The following is a 14,355-nucleotide window of genomic DNA, read 5'->3' as shown; positions in this document are numbered from 1 at the left end:
AACGTAAAATGAAATGAAACCGAAAATTTTATAAGAATCTTATACTAGTGAAAAAAGATATATTCTTACATCTCTGAATTGGAGAAGACCGAGTTCGCCGAGATAAGAGATGGCTCTATGAGCAGATTCGAAAGGTATTATTAGCTGAACAAAGGTCATCTTCTCCGAACGCATAAGATCCATGGCTGGCAAGTTGTCGAAGAACTCCATTTTCCATAAACAGAGAACCTCTCCCTCCCGCGAGTTTAGATCTTCAGATCTGAAAGACACCCCTCTTCACTCTCTTTCTCTCTCTATCTCTCTCTCTCTCTCTCTCTCGGTCTCGGTTATTCTCGGTACCCAGATTTTCAGTTTTTTTGCTTTGCAAGTTGCAACTGCCGTTAGAATCGGGAATTTCGCGTCATTCTCAAAGCTAAAATAAATGTGAGGAGGAATACTTGGGTGATAAAAATATGTGAATCGAGTGCTATTTGAGGAGGGTTAAATTCAAAGGAGTAAAAGCCTAATGGTTACGGTCTCTGGTTTTCCACAGTACCGACAAGGACAATATAAGAAACTTCTACCAAAAAAATAAAAAAATTAAATAAAAAAATAAAATAAAAAAAAAGGGTAGTGAGGCCGTGAGGGTGCTGGGAAAGTGCCATGTTAGAGAGTAATCGAAGTCCGACGTGTTATCCATATAATCTTTATTCTTAGTAAATGTGTGGGTAAGGGTGGCTAGGCATGCGTCATGCCCCTTCTTCACTTTAGGATGGGCATTTACTTGAGCATCGCTCTATTTCTCTAATTTTATTGTAGATTTCTTTTGGATTAATTTTTTCCTTAGATTAGTGGTGATGTGATTATGTGATTGAATTTTTGTGTTATTATTAGTTTTTACCCTCTAATGTATAGATTTAAAATTACCCCTTCTTATAGCAATTTGATAATGCCGATTGATACTATAATCTATGAAAAAGAAAACTATACTGGCAATCACATGTTATTTTATTTGTTTGGAGAGAGATTTGTGTATTTGCGATCAGAACACCCCCAACCTAATGTGAATCTCAAGGAACATTCATAGATGGATTCATGAGTTGAATCTTTGGGGTTATCCATCGGATTATTTTGCAGATTCCATAAATACGAGTCTCCATCCTAGCCAAAACATGTTTGGGCTTGGTATTCAATTATTGGTTCATTCGAAATATCGTCTAGAACAACGAAAATTTTATTCCACTGCCTCCTTTTTTATGAAAAAAAAAAAACAAAATAATCAAAAACAAAAGTTTTCATGTACGGTCGTGCATGTGCACAATCGATATTAAATGTAGTCAAATCGCTATAAATGCCCATCCGAAAATGTCATAAACGTTCATGCATCCTTTATTTGACAGAATCGATGGGAGAATCTTTGTGTACGAATATCTTCCCCAAAAATAAATGTGAGATGGTATAACTCTGTCATCTCCCTCAATAAGATTGCTACAAGATCAAATATTTTGGCGTATTTTACAACAGCGCAAACCACGAAGTAGATGATCTGAAAAATCGAAGAATCTAAACCATTAATATTAGGGAGTTAAAAGAATAATATAGATGTCATGTGATTGAAGAAAAATTGGAATCCACATAGGAGATTTTTGTAATGGGATTATGGGAGATAACGTGAATTACAAAATTTCCTATGTGGTTGTAGCTCTAGCTAGGCATTATATTTGGTGCATGACATTTGGTTCATGCTTTAAAATACTGTGATCTGCTTGGATTGATGGAGTCTTTTAATGCTCTGTGTATACTTATAGTTTGTGTCCTCTTCTAATTGATATTTTAGAGTTAAATTGCTAAAGACAGCGTTTATCTTTTTGGGGGCAAAAGATAATTTTAATTAATGACTTCTCTGTATGTATAGTTAAATTTGACATATTCTTTGATTGTCCTTCTTTTTATTCTTAAAATTTCTTTATATTAGAAAGATTGACCATCGTTGGAAAAAAATGTAAGATTATAAATTTTCACGCCTTAAATGGGTATCGAGTTGTGTTATGAAAAATACCACAATTCAAATATATTTTTACATAATGCTCAGATAAGTTTTTTTTTTTTTTTTAAATAAAAATGACACTCATAGAAGTTGATGGTTTTTAATTATGAATGCATTAAGAAAAGCAAAATACTATAATTCAAAATAAAATACACTAATATGATTAAACACTACAAATGACATTGCCACAATATTGAAAATGTGATTAATTGTATATTTTGAAAAATTAGATACGGATGTAAATAAGAAAAGGGAGAGGCTTCTCTGAGCAAGTGGAACAGGGAGCGCACCAATGAGGAGTGAAGAAATGGTTCTGTACATAAGGGGTAGAGAAGTCATTTCATGTGAGGAGGAGAGAGATATAGAAAGAGGGTGTTAGGGTACCCATATAAATGACAGAAAATATTCCCACAAGTAATGATTCTTGACAACGGAATCGTAAAAAAAAAATCATCATATTATTGTTGGTTCGTTGTTAGTTTAGTTGAACAAAAAAACATTGTTCCCTCGTTGGCAACGGGATCGTAAAATTTTTTCAGGTGACTGGTGTCATTGATGCGGTTGCAAAATCGAGAATTGGATCAATGAATCGACCGATTCATGCCATAAAACCCTAAATCACTAAGTTTTCAGGTCTGAATGCTGATTCAAGGGTTCTTGGGACTGATTCTATTGAAGAGAACCAATTGATCACCACTTGATCCCCAATTCCATGTTTTGAGACGGTTGTTGATGAGCCAAAAACGTTATGGATTCTACATGAAAAACGTCAGAGGAGGAGGAGAAGGAAATGAGTTATAAGACAATGAGAGACACAAGCTTTCAACACAAAGCAAGATTAGATCGATCAAGTGTTTGACCCCAAAACTTGAGAGAAGTAGATAAACAAATAAAAAAAAAAAGATGACAAGGTAATTGTGTTGTTGTGGAAGAGTCGAGAGTAGCATAGGTTGCCAATGTTATAGGAATTGGTATCAAGATTAGCCTAAAATGCTTGAAAATGTCACTTTTTGGGATCAGACTTTATACGGACCAGATTGACCCAGTATCAGCCTGTATAGGTTCCTATCAACCCAGTAGCAGTTTGTATTGGTCCGGATCGGCCTACAAGTTTTTTATGATGTGATCCGGACCGGTACTCAATCTAAAAGTCGATACCAATCCTGACCTAGATTGGAAAACCAGTTTTTTACTTGCCTCGTCCTTTTCAAAACATGGTTAGTTGGGCGATTCTTTTTTTTTTTTTAATATATCTTACTTCTTCTCCTTCTGCGAGTGAAGAGGGATTGAGGTTATGGATGCTTCAAAGATGAGAAGAAGAAGAAAAAAACCGAGATGGCAATAAATAAAAATTCTAGAGTTGTGTTTAGTTGTAGACCAAATTTATGATCTATAAATAGTATATGCAACAATTAAAAAAAAAAATCAATGAGTTTCACATGATTCAGGCAAAAGGTTGTCAATAAAAACTCAGACTGACTCAGACCTGGTTTAGTCGTATACTAAATTTGGATGAGTCTTCATACTCTTAACCAGGTTTCATGGATTTTTTTTTTCACTCGATTTGGGTGACTCGCTTGAGTCAACATTGGTTTCCAACCATAGTTTTGGGTAGAACAGATTTGTTTTGGATTAATGTTTCTCTTTGCACACGTGGATGATGAATTTATTTACCATGACCATCAGCATCGTTGGATTGCTTTAGAAAGCAAGGTTTAAAAAATTGGAATCGAATCAGCCAATTCAGATCAGAATGGCCAATGTCGACCCCATTTCTAACTGATCTAGATTGATCGATCCCATTCCAAAATTTAGGGATAGAGAAATTTTGGGCTGATCTAACCGATTTCGATATGATCTCCTTCTTATCTTGTCTTCTTTTCTTACTTGATTTGCATACCCTAAGGGGTGTGTGATACTATTTCTCTAGATAGTGGTTATACACCCATAGTTATCATTTTATGATGTTGTTAGATTAGGGTTTATGTCATTTAGTCATGATTGTTATTCGCTTTCATCTTTCTTCGCATTCCTAGGTTTGGTTTTGCATATTTATCTCATGTTTCTCTTGTAAGCTTAGGCTAGGTTTTTTTTTTTCCCCATTAATTACATGATGAGTCAATGGTAGATTTCTTTAGGTGCTTCATTTTGATATGTTACAGTCCCACCATAGATGATGTTGTTTTCTTCGAATGTAGCATCTTATCTCCCTCTTATGTATTTTTATATTAGGTCCTTTTATGGAGGGTAGCATGTTATTTTTCATGTTTTCTTTAGCTAATCATGATGATTCTCATGCATATTGATTTTTTTTCGTAGGATGCACGTTGATTTGTTTGATTCTTGATATATCATGTGATAGTAGTCCATGGGTCAAATATAGTTTTGGTGTGGGGATAGCCAAGACAAAAGAAAGGCCTCTGCGGTGTCTTGGAAACAGTTGTGCTCTCCTACGTTTCTGGGTGGGTTAGGCTTTTGGCCAGCTCGTGTGCAAAACATGGCTCTTCTCCTCCGATTAGGTTAGAGGCTTTTGATTGAAAATCATTCGGTTTGGGCCAAAGTTCTAAAGGCTAAGTATTTCCCTCACACTTCACTTTTTCATCCTAGTACTCGTTTGAAGAGGGGTTCCTGGATTTGGAATAGTCTAACCAAGATTATTCAGCCGCTCCAATCATTCTCGTTAAGGAAGATTGGAAATGGAGCTGATACTTATTTCTGGACTGACTCTTGGATACCCTCAATTCCCCAATTTACTATCAAACCTTCTAAATCCCAGTGGATATACCCTGAAAAGGTTAACCTCTTCATTAATGCCTCCACTTGGAACGAGGGGTTGCTTAGATGCACAGTCCCTAATTATGTGTCTAATATCTGTAGCATCCTCTGTTCTAATACTACTGATTTATGGTGGTGTTCTTTGTTTAAAGATGGGCGTTTCGGCACAAAAAAAGTGACACATTTTCTTTCCTGTTCTTCTTTAAATGATTTCTCTTGTACCACATGGTGGAAATTTTTTTGGAAGCTTAATATTCATCCTAAGTTTAAAGTTTTCTTCTGCCGTGTATTACATACAGGGCTTCCGGTTAAGGATTTTGTTTTGAAATGGAATCAGGTTGATCCCACTTGTGCTCTTTGTGGCACTTGTAATGAGACCCTCTGGCATATCTTCCTCTCCTGTGATTAGGTTAAACATATTTGGGCAGCTGGTCCACTGGGTCTGAGGACGCAATTCATTTCTTCCCCCCTATCGGTCATTTTTGCATTTTGACTTTTCTTAGCCGCCGGCTTGATAAGAATTCTCTCATTTGGTTTTTCTCTGTTTTCATAATAACTTGTTATGTTGTTTGGTCTGTTAGAAACAATTTTATTTTTAATGCTGTTAAGCCTGATCCCCTTTCCGCATTGCGGAAAATTGAACAATGGCTGACGGATTTACATTTGGCCTCCCCCTAAAATTAATTTGGATTCTGTACTATGTAGTGATAACATTATATCTTCATGTCCTAATATTTGTTTACCTACTTTAGATTCTCCTGTTTTGTTATGCGCAGGGTTTGAACCCAGAGTCATAGGAGGTATAGATTACTCTGGCTGGGCTTTTTGCATTTTGCTAGATGGAAAACCCTTTTTGTTGGCTGCAGGGCAGATTAAATCTAGACATCCTCTGGAACCATAATTAACTGGGATCCTCTATGGTTTGGACCTTGCCACTAAGAGAGGTGTGAAGCTGAAAGAAGTTTGGTGTTCCGATCCGGTGTTACCAGGACTTCTTCCAACTCCATCCTGTTCTCCCTGGCCTTTGGAAGTTTTGAACCTCTTTTTGCAAATAGTGGATCGTGTCAAAGGGGTGTCTTTTTCAATTCTTACTGAACCTTCTCTCCGTGATTGGCTAAAGTGTTATAGTAGACTAACTCATAGAACTGATACTTGTTCTCTCTTGGACTCATGTTTATTACCCTCCTAATTTATAAAATTCACTTTTTCTCATTAAAAAAAAAAAAGTATGTAGTTTATATTGTCAACTGATATGGTCCGGTGTTCCCTTGTTCCCTGTATTGGTTATGTTCCTCATTTCTCTGATCTCCCGGAAGCGGAAGTTGAATCGGCTATAATGTAGAATATGCGTGGGATACGATCCAACATAGTTCATTGTTGGCGGAAGCCAATGTCTTGGGTCCCGGGGACTCATTCATGAAACAAGGGTGGGTCTTTACCAACTTCAAAATCAAAGATTGTTGGAAAGCAATCAAACTACTGCGTGGTAGTCCAAGGGTCAAATATAGTTTATATTGTCATCTTGGTATTTGATCATGATAGTATGCTTGCATATCTTAGGGGTCATCCTTACATTCATGCGTCATTTCACATGTTAGATCTAGGTTTTCCTTATATGTTGTTCATGTTTTAATTTACATTAGCATTTCATGCATCATTAGTTTGATCCGCGTTTTGCTTGCATGCTTTATGCTGTCGTTTCTTTCATGATTTTTCATCAGTTTTTTTAGGGTTTTGATCAAATCCATGTTTTTAGTGTTTTCCTTTGTGATTTTCACGGTTGGTTCTACCGAATGATGAATCTTGTTTTGTAGGAATTTTTAGAAATTTTTTTAAATTTTTTTATGCTTGATTTTCTCCTTAGGGTGTTTTGGTAATTTTTGTTGTATTTTATTGTGCACAAATTTTCATGTTTATTTTGTTATATCTTTTCATCATAGGGATTAGGGTTATTCTCTCTTAATTGATTCCTTTACATTTTCATGATTTCTGTCCATCTTTCATGCATTCATATATTTTAAGTTACTAAGTTGGGGTTTGAGTCCTCATTGCAAGATCATTGTCATGTTATCTCATATTAAATTTAGTATACTAACCTTGCAATCAAACCTTTGAGTATATGGTTCTAAACCCTAGCTTTTACTTTCTATACTTTTATGTAGTTGATTTAATCGCATATGTCATAGTTAGTTTAGCCAAGTAATAGGAAGACCAATATAACTGTGTGGACCGGGGTGCCTAACACCTTCTTTGGACCGTAATATTGACCCATTCTTAGATCAATGATTCGACCAATTCCCCCATTGGGTGGTCATAGAGTCAATTTGTGTTTTTTAAGACTCTTAGACCCTACTCAGTGGCGACTCTCAAATTTGATGCCTCTTCAATCTTTTGTTGATTAACTTTCATGCGTAATCAAGGGATACAATGAAGTCAAGTTATAGTTTCCATTTAACGCCTATAAATTTCAATCAAAATTGAATGACCCTTTAAAGAACTACATCGATATTGGTCTATAGACTACAATCATTTGGTTCACTACTTTACTGATGGTCCAATTGTTCAATTAAGGATGTCAATCGTTGTTCGACAAACTGATATATTGACCATTGATCAAGTGGTTCGGCTAGACTGGATATGTGTTCCTGATTTAAGGTTTAAAAGAACGAATATGGATTTGTCCTAGACTATTCCGATCCAATCCTCTATTTGAATTGAATTGGAATCAATTAGGATCATATTGGAATTCGTCAAAATTGGCCAATATATACTTTAACCCTAGAACTCCAGTATGGACCAATTGGAATCGGCCAATCCCACTAGTTCAAATCCGATCATCTTTCAAACCTTGACCTGTTTCAGACCATATCAAAGCAGCCATTAAAATTTAAAAAATTGCAACATTAGAGGTAAGGGTGTCAAATTGGGATCGGAACCAAGAACTGTCCCAATACCGTCCTGGTAAAACCCGGTACCGGACCGTCCCATTAGTAAATGGGACAGTACTGGTATCTGATTTTGGTACTAAATGATAAATGGGACGAGACGGTTCTGGGACGGGATTCCCAATGGTACCAGTACCGAAATACCTATTAGGTACCGGATGGTACCGACTAGTATCGTTTTAAAACAAAGAGTATATAAGATTTTTTTTATTTAAAAAAAGGGTATAAGAATTACGATTCATTAGGGTTCCACTAATTGTCCAATACGAAGAGAAACAACAGGTCAATAGCCGTAGCTTGAAGTCTCTCATCACAGAACCTGCTACAGTGCTACTCCTTGCTCCCTCCTCCCTCGACCAACTACATCTACCAGGTTCTTCCTTTTTGCACTTCGTACTTCGTACCATACTACCATGTGACATGTGTGATAAATAGAGTTTTGTTTGGGAAAATCAAAGAGGAAACACAACGGGATTCTTCCATTTTATAGGACTTCTCTAAATTCAAAAAAAAATGAGAAGCTTATTACATGTGATCTTAGGGAGTTTGAAGAAGTAAAACTATGATTTCATAATTTAAGTTGCTTTATAAAAAGCAATAGACCACTTAGATTTCATGATAGTGAAAAAATTCCACAACACTAATAAACCCGCCTTGTTAGAAACAATTAAACTTCTTATCTCTTTTTCTACAGTGCCTAGAACCTTTTAAGAACCGATACCGTCCCAACCCACTAGTAATTGGGGCTGGGATCTAGGTTTGGTCCCGTTAACTAAATGGGACGGTATTGGGATTGGCACTTTTGGTACCGATACCGTATCGTCCCATCCCAAATACCGGGAACCGTCCCAATTGACACCCTTAATTAGAGGCAATCGCTTCATTCAGTTCAATCGATGAAAGGGAAGCAACCCCACCAATTTTAGCATTGAGAGATGCATCTCGGAGAACTTGGATCTGAGAAGGATAAGAAGGAGAGAGAGAGGAATGGAGGAGGGTTTGAGAATTAGTGTGCTTGATTCTGACGAATGCCAACTGATTCCAATCGAAATCAATGGAGATTGACCAGTGCCCACCCCTAAGTTTTAAAATGTTGCTCTAGATTCAGAAACTTCGGATTGATCAAATTAGAATCGTTGAACGACTGCTTTTCACGGTTGGAATCTTCACCGGGGATTGATGCTTTGGCGCAGATATCTCTGGTTTTGCGTCCATATCTGATTTATGTTCATCGGGGTTAGCTGAATCCAGGGGGTAGGGGTGGGATTGTAGGAAGGAGGAAGGAAGAAGGGATGGGTAGGGCTTCTCTGGCGGCGGTACAAAGAAGACGACGGCCTCCTTCATGGATTTTTATCCTCTTCAGTTCCTTGCCCGATCCAATTCCCCAGTTCGTCTACCACGGGGAGCTGGAATGACCACCCTATCCTTGCCCGGGTCGGATCCACCACCCCCTATTCGAGGAACTAGGAACTGGCCGGGCAGGGAACTAAAGGTGATAATTTTTTCCCTTTCACTGCCCTCAAGGGTAAAACTGTCCAATAAGAGAGAAAAACACTGACTAATTTTGTAAAATCAAACCCAATTTTGTATAATCTTGTTAAACCCCAAAAGTGTCCAATCTTGTAATTTAAACTTTTATTTTCCTTTTATTTTCATTGACATCCAAACGCAGCCTTGTCGCGTTCGGGATGATTAAAGTTAAAAGAGTTCAGGCGGTGACCTGAAGCCAAGATACGATTCTGTTGGTTATTTCTCTTTCTCTATCTCTATCTCTATCTCTATCTCTCTAAGCTTCAAGTCAAAGCTAGGGTTTTGTTGGTTTGAGAAATTGAAGGAACGGGTTGTTCCTAATCTATAATAAATTTCATTCAAGGCAGCATAAAGTCTCTTGATTCTTCGATAGTTCGGTTTCTGAATGCTTTTCTACCATCTATTCGCATCTATTACTGGTTTCTTTCGAGTCTCAGGTTCTCACCGGTGGTGACCATGGTTTTCGTGACTTGCCTCGACAACAAAACACTAATATTAAACGTAAATCCAAATTCCACCACGCTTGGGGCCTTAAAGCTCGTGATTGAAGAGAAGTGTGGCATTCCCGCTAATCTACAGCGCCTCTTCTTGTCGCCGCGACGATTGATTGGCGATGAGTCAACGAACGTTTCTGATCTCGGTGTTGGATCCTGTTCAACCCTAGCCCTCCTCTCTCCTCTTCTGGGAGGTATGCAAGCTCCTGTCCCCCCGAAACCCAGACTGGAATTCCTCAACTCCAAGCCTCCTCCCAACTATGTGGCGGGTCTTGGTCGTGGTGCCACAGGTTTCACCACCCGTTCCGATATTGGTCCTGCCAGAGCTGCCCCTGACCTCCCCGATCGTTCCGCCACTACAATTGGCGGCGCTGCTGGTGCTGCTGGCGCTGGGAGGGGAAGGGGCAAAGGTACTGGGGGCGAGGAGGAGGAAGAGGACGAAGCGGACGAGAAAGGGTATGATGAGAACCAAAAGTTTGATGAGTTTGAGGGGAACGATGTTGGGCTTTTTGCTTCTGCGGAGTATGACGAGGATGATAGGGAGGCAGATGCTGTTTGGGAAAGCATCGATAAAAGGATGGACTCTAGAAGGAAGGACCGGAGAGAAGCTAGGTTGAAGCAGGAGATCGAGAAGTATCGGGCTTCTAATCCTAAGATCACGGAGCAGTTCGCGGATTTGAAGAGGAAGTTGTATTCTTTGTCTGTAGATGAGTGGGATAGCATTCCTGAGATTGGTGATTACTCGTTGAGGAATAAGAAGAAGCGGTTCGAGAGTTTCGTGCCAGTGCCTGATACGCTGCTTGAGAAGGCTAGGCAGGAAAAGGAGCACGTAACAGCGTTGGATCCTAAGAGCAGGATTGCAGGTGGTTCCGAGACTCCATGGTCTCAGACTCCTGTTACTGATTTAACAGCCGTGGGAGAAGGGAGAGGGACTGTGTTGTCGTTGAAGTTGGATAGGCTATCTGACTCTGTCTCAGGGTTAACGGTTGTTGATCCGAAGGGTTATCTCACTGACCTCAAGAGTATGAAGATCACAAGTGATGCTGAGATTTCGGACATAAAAAAGGCTAGGTTGCTGCTCAAGTCTGTAACGCAGACGAACCCGAAACACCCTCCAGGATGGATTGCAGCCGCAAGACTAGAGGAAGTTGCAGGGAAGCTTCAAGTAGCTAGACAATTGATACAGAGAGGTTGTGAGGAGTGCCCCAAGAATGAAGATGTATGGTTGGAAGCATGTAGGCTGGCTGGTGGAGAGAATAATAAGAATATGGAAGAAGCTAAGGCTGTGATTGCTAAGGGTGCGAAGGCTATCCCAAACTCAGTGAAGTTGTGGATGCAGGCTGCGAAGCTGGAGGATAATGATATAAGCAAGAGCAGGGTCTTGAGGAAGGGGCTCGAGCATAACCCTGATTCTGTTAGGCTCTGGAAAGCCGTTGTAGAGTTGGCCAATGAGGAGGATGCTAGGCTTTTGCTTCAGAGAGCTGTGGAGTGTTGTCCTTTGCATGTTGAGCTGTGGCTTGCTCTTGCAAGGTTGGAAACTTATGATAATGCAAAAAAGGTTCTTAATAGGGCAAGAGAGAAGCTCTCAAAGGAGCCAGCTATCTGGATTACAGCTGCCAAGCTTGAAGAGGCTAATGGTAATACTGCTATGGTTGGGAAGATAATAGAGAGAGGTATCAGGGCCTTGCAAAGGGAAGGATTGGTGATCGATAGAGAAGCCTGGATGAAAGAGGCTGAAGCTGCAGAGCGAGCTGGATCTGTGGCAACTTGCCAGGCTATAATTCGTAACACCATTGGCATTGGTGTTGAGGAAGAAGATCGAAAGAGGACATGGGTTGCTGATGCCGAGGAGTGCAAGAAGAGGGGTTCCATTGAGACTGCTCGAGCTATCTATGCTCATGCTCTTACCGTGTTCCTAACCAAGAAGAGTATATGGCTCAAAGCAGCACAGCTTGAGAAGAGTCATGGGACCAGGGAATCTCTTGATGCTCTACTCCGGAAGGCAGTGACGTATAGACCACAGGCCGAGGTCCTATGGTTGATGGGTGCCAAAGAGAAGTGGCTTGCGGGAGATGTTCCTGCTGCTCGAGCTATTCTCCAGGAAGCCTATGCTGCCATTCCCAACTCTGAGGAAATCTGGCTTGCGGCTTTCAAGCTGGAGTTTGAGAACCATGAACCTGAGCGAGCAAGAATGCTTCTTGCTAAAGCTCGAGAAAGAGGAGGCACAGAGAGGGTGTGGATGAAATCAGCCATTGTTGAGAGAGAATTGGGGAACACCACAGAGGAGAGGAGCTTGCTTGAAGAGGGGTTGAGACGTTTCCCTTCGTTCTTCAAATTGTGGCTTATGCTTGGACAGCTGGAGGACCGTCTTGGTTGCTTGGAGCAAGCCAAGGAAGCTTATGAGTCAGGTCTAAAGCATTGCCCCAGTCACATTCCTCTTTGGCTTTCCCTTGCTAATCTCGAGGAGAAGATGAATGGACTGAGCAAAGCACGAGCAATTCTTACTATGGCCAGGAAGAAGAATCCTCAAAATCCTGAACTTTGGCTTGCAGCAGTTCGAGCTGAATTAAGGCATGGACATAAGAAGGAAGCTGATATTCTGATGGCAAAGGGTTTGCAAGAATGCCCCACCAGTGGTATCCTATGGGCAGCATCAATTGAGATGGCCCCACGTCCCCAACGCAAAACGAAAAGTGCTGATGCACTCAAGCGGTGTGACCATGATCCCCATGTCATTGCTGCTGTGGCAAAATTGTTTTGGCATGACAGGAAGGTGGAGAAAGCAAGAAACTGGCTGAATAGGGCAGTAACACTTGCACCGGATATTGGGGATTTCTGGGCTTTGTACTACAAGTTTGAGCTTCAACATGGAAATGAAGAGCACCAAAAAGATGTCTTAAAGAGATGTATTGCGGCAGAACCAAAGCATGGTGAGCGATGGCAGGCAATTTCCAAGGCTGTGGAGAATTCTCACCAGCCAGTAGAAGCTATCCTAAAGAAAGTTGTGGTCGCCCTAGGAAAGGAGGAGAATTCTGCTGAGAGTACCAAACTCTAGAATTTCATAAGTATCCGGATTTGGACTTTTCTATTACCTGGCTATTCAGTTGTTTCTTGGAACTGTAATAGTGACTTGGTGAAAGGTGTGCCATGTCATTCTTTTCCTTTTATTGCAACCTTATGGTTTCTCTCTATGACAGAAGTCTGGCTCGCATTATTGCTAGAATATCTTCTCTATGATATCTTTTGATAATCTCAATTTTCTTATGAAGTATGTTAGTTCTCTTCAAATCAGTTGACTTCTGCAGCTCTAATGAAAATACCGTCCTGGTATGGTGATTAATTTTTGTCATTAATGGATTGGATGTCACTTTCTGATCTTCAAGTATCTTCCTGTGTTGCACCATTGTCAATGGCCTTATGTATCAACCAAAAAACAAAAAGTTGTTAATAGCCTTCTCTGGTTGTGCATGCTATATACTTCATACTGCTGCTTCTTAGATGATCATTCTCATATGCCTTGATATTTGGATCATAAGCTATCCTGGAGTGAAAAACTTGAAACAAAATGGTTACAAAATCAGATCTAAGTCCCAAAAGCTGATTTTTACTTCTTAGGCTACTAGGATGCATCTACTTTCTGTCGCCAATTCTGGAAATGTGGAGTATTTTTTGATCTATCACTTCAAACCCCCCCTCCCCCCCCGGTCTTAACTGAGTCCAATGAAAGTTATGCTACTTGCTGTTTATAATAAGCACCCTTTAATTCAACAAATATTATAAATTGATTCCAAGAGTTGAACCCATATAGCATCTTTGTTGTTTGCCGATTTTATGTCTGTCATCCTTTGAAAAAGTGGACATTAAGAAGAAACAGAAAGCAATGTGAATGTATGTGATCCTATATCTTGCTTCTTTTTTTTTTTCCCTTTTGTAGTTTACTGTTATTACTGATGTTCTGTTTATGTCGTCGTCTTTTCTTCCCCCTCTGTTTTATTGCCTTTTTGGATGTACAATTCCCTTCTTTGTTATTCTAAGAAACAAGGATAAGTCTCCCCCCTCCCCCCAGCTTTGGCATATATCAACCGACCATATCAACATCAGTTATTACCAAGGATAGCGACCTCCAACCAGTCCAATATGATGGACATCCACCTATAGGAGTTCTAATGCAAACAGTGAGTTTTGCCACCGTGTTTTTAGATCACCTACTTACCCAGAATTATTTAACATTTTTTAATTTTTAGACATCCAAAAATCTGTTCAAAATAGCATGAGGAAGTCCAATAAGCCTTGATTTGACCATATCAAAAACCTCCTTAGAGTCCCATCTCCAAAACAATATTAGGAAACCTCATCTTAACCACTATTAATTCTGGGGCATGATAGTCTCTGTATTCAATCTTTCTTGTGAGTCAATGATGGTTCCATGACTTCCATCTGTATAAATGAAAGCAACCAGTATCAGCTTTATTAATGACACCCAATGCTGCACCCTCATTTTTACTGAACCTTGCATCTATATCCATTGATTCAACTGCTGATGTGTCCTCTCATCAGAAGCACTGTTAAAAACTTTAACCTGCAT

At 39.7% G+C, this 14,355-nt stretch overlaps 2 protein-coding genes across 3 annotated transcripts in view; one reads left to right on the top strand and one right to left on the bottom strand.

Annotated features, from left to right (window-relative positions):
• Positions 1-413, bottom strand: part of LOC122652770 (V-type proton ATPase subunit a1-like) — a 53,907-nt gene extending 53,494 nt beyond the window's left edge. For both annotated transcript variants that reach the window (XM_043846618.1, XM_043846619.1), the window contains exon 1: positions 70-413. In XM_043846618.1, coding sequence (XP_043702553.1) covers positions 70-210 — 141 coding nt within the window. In that variant the 5' untranslated portion in view covers positions 211-413. The remainder of the gene's footprint in view (positions 1-69) is intronic.
• A 9,212-nt stretch (positions 414-9,625) lies between these two features.
• On the top strand, positions 9,626-13,152 carry LOC122652769 (protein STABILIZED1-like). The gene is made up of 2 exons (XM_043846617.1): positions 9,626-12,910; positions 12,968-13,152. Exon 1 carries the CDS (start codon positions 9,733-9,735, stop codon positions 12,823-12,825), a length of 3,093 nt encoding a protein of 1,030 aa, XP_043702552.1. The 5' UTR covers positions 9,626-9,732; the 3' UTR covers positions 12,826-12,910; positions 12,968-13,152.
• The last annotated feature ends 1,203 nt before the right edge of the window (positions 13,153-14,355 follow it).

This window comes from Telopea speciosissima, chromosome 2, assembly GCF_018873765.1.
Source record: "Telopea speciosissima isolate NSW1024214 ecotype Mountain lineage chromosome 2, Tspe_v1, whole genome shotgun sequence".
Lineage (NCBI taxonomy): Eukaryota > Viridiplantae > Streptophyta > Magnoliopsida > Proteales > Proteaceae > Telopea > Telopea speciosissima.
This window is presented reverse-complemented; position numbering and strand designations above follow the sequence as displayed.

Coding starts and splice junctions, on each gene's coding strand:
- LOC122652769 (XM_043846617.1), top strand. CDS start 9,733: ATGGTTTTCGTGACTTGCCTCGACAACAAAACACTAATATTAAACGTA.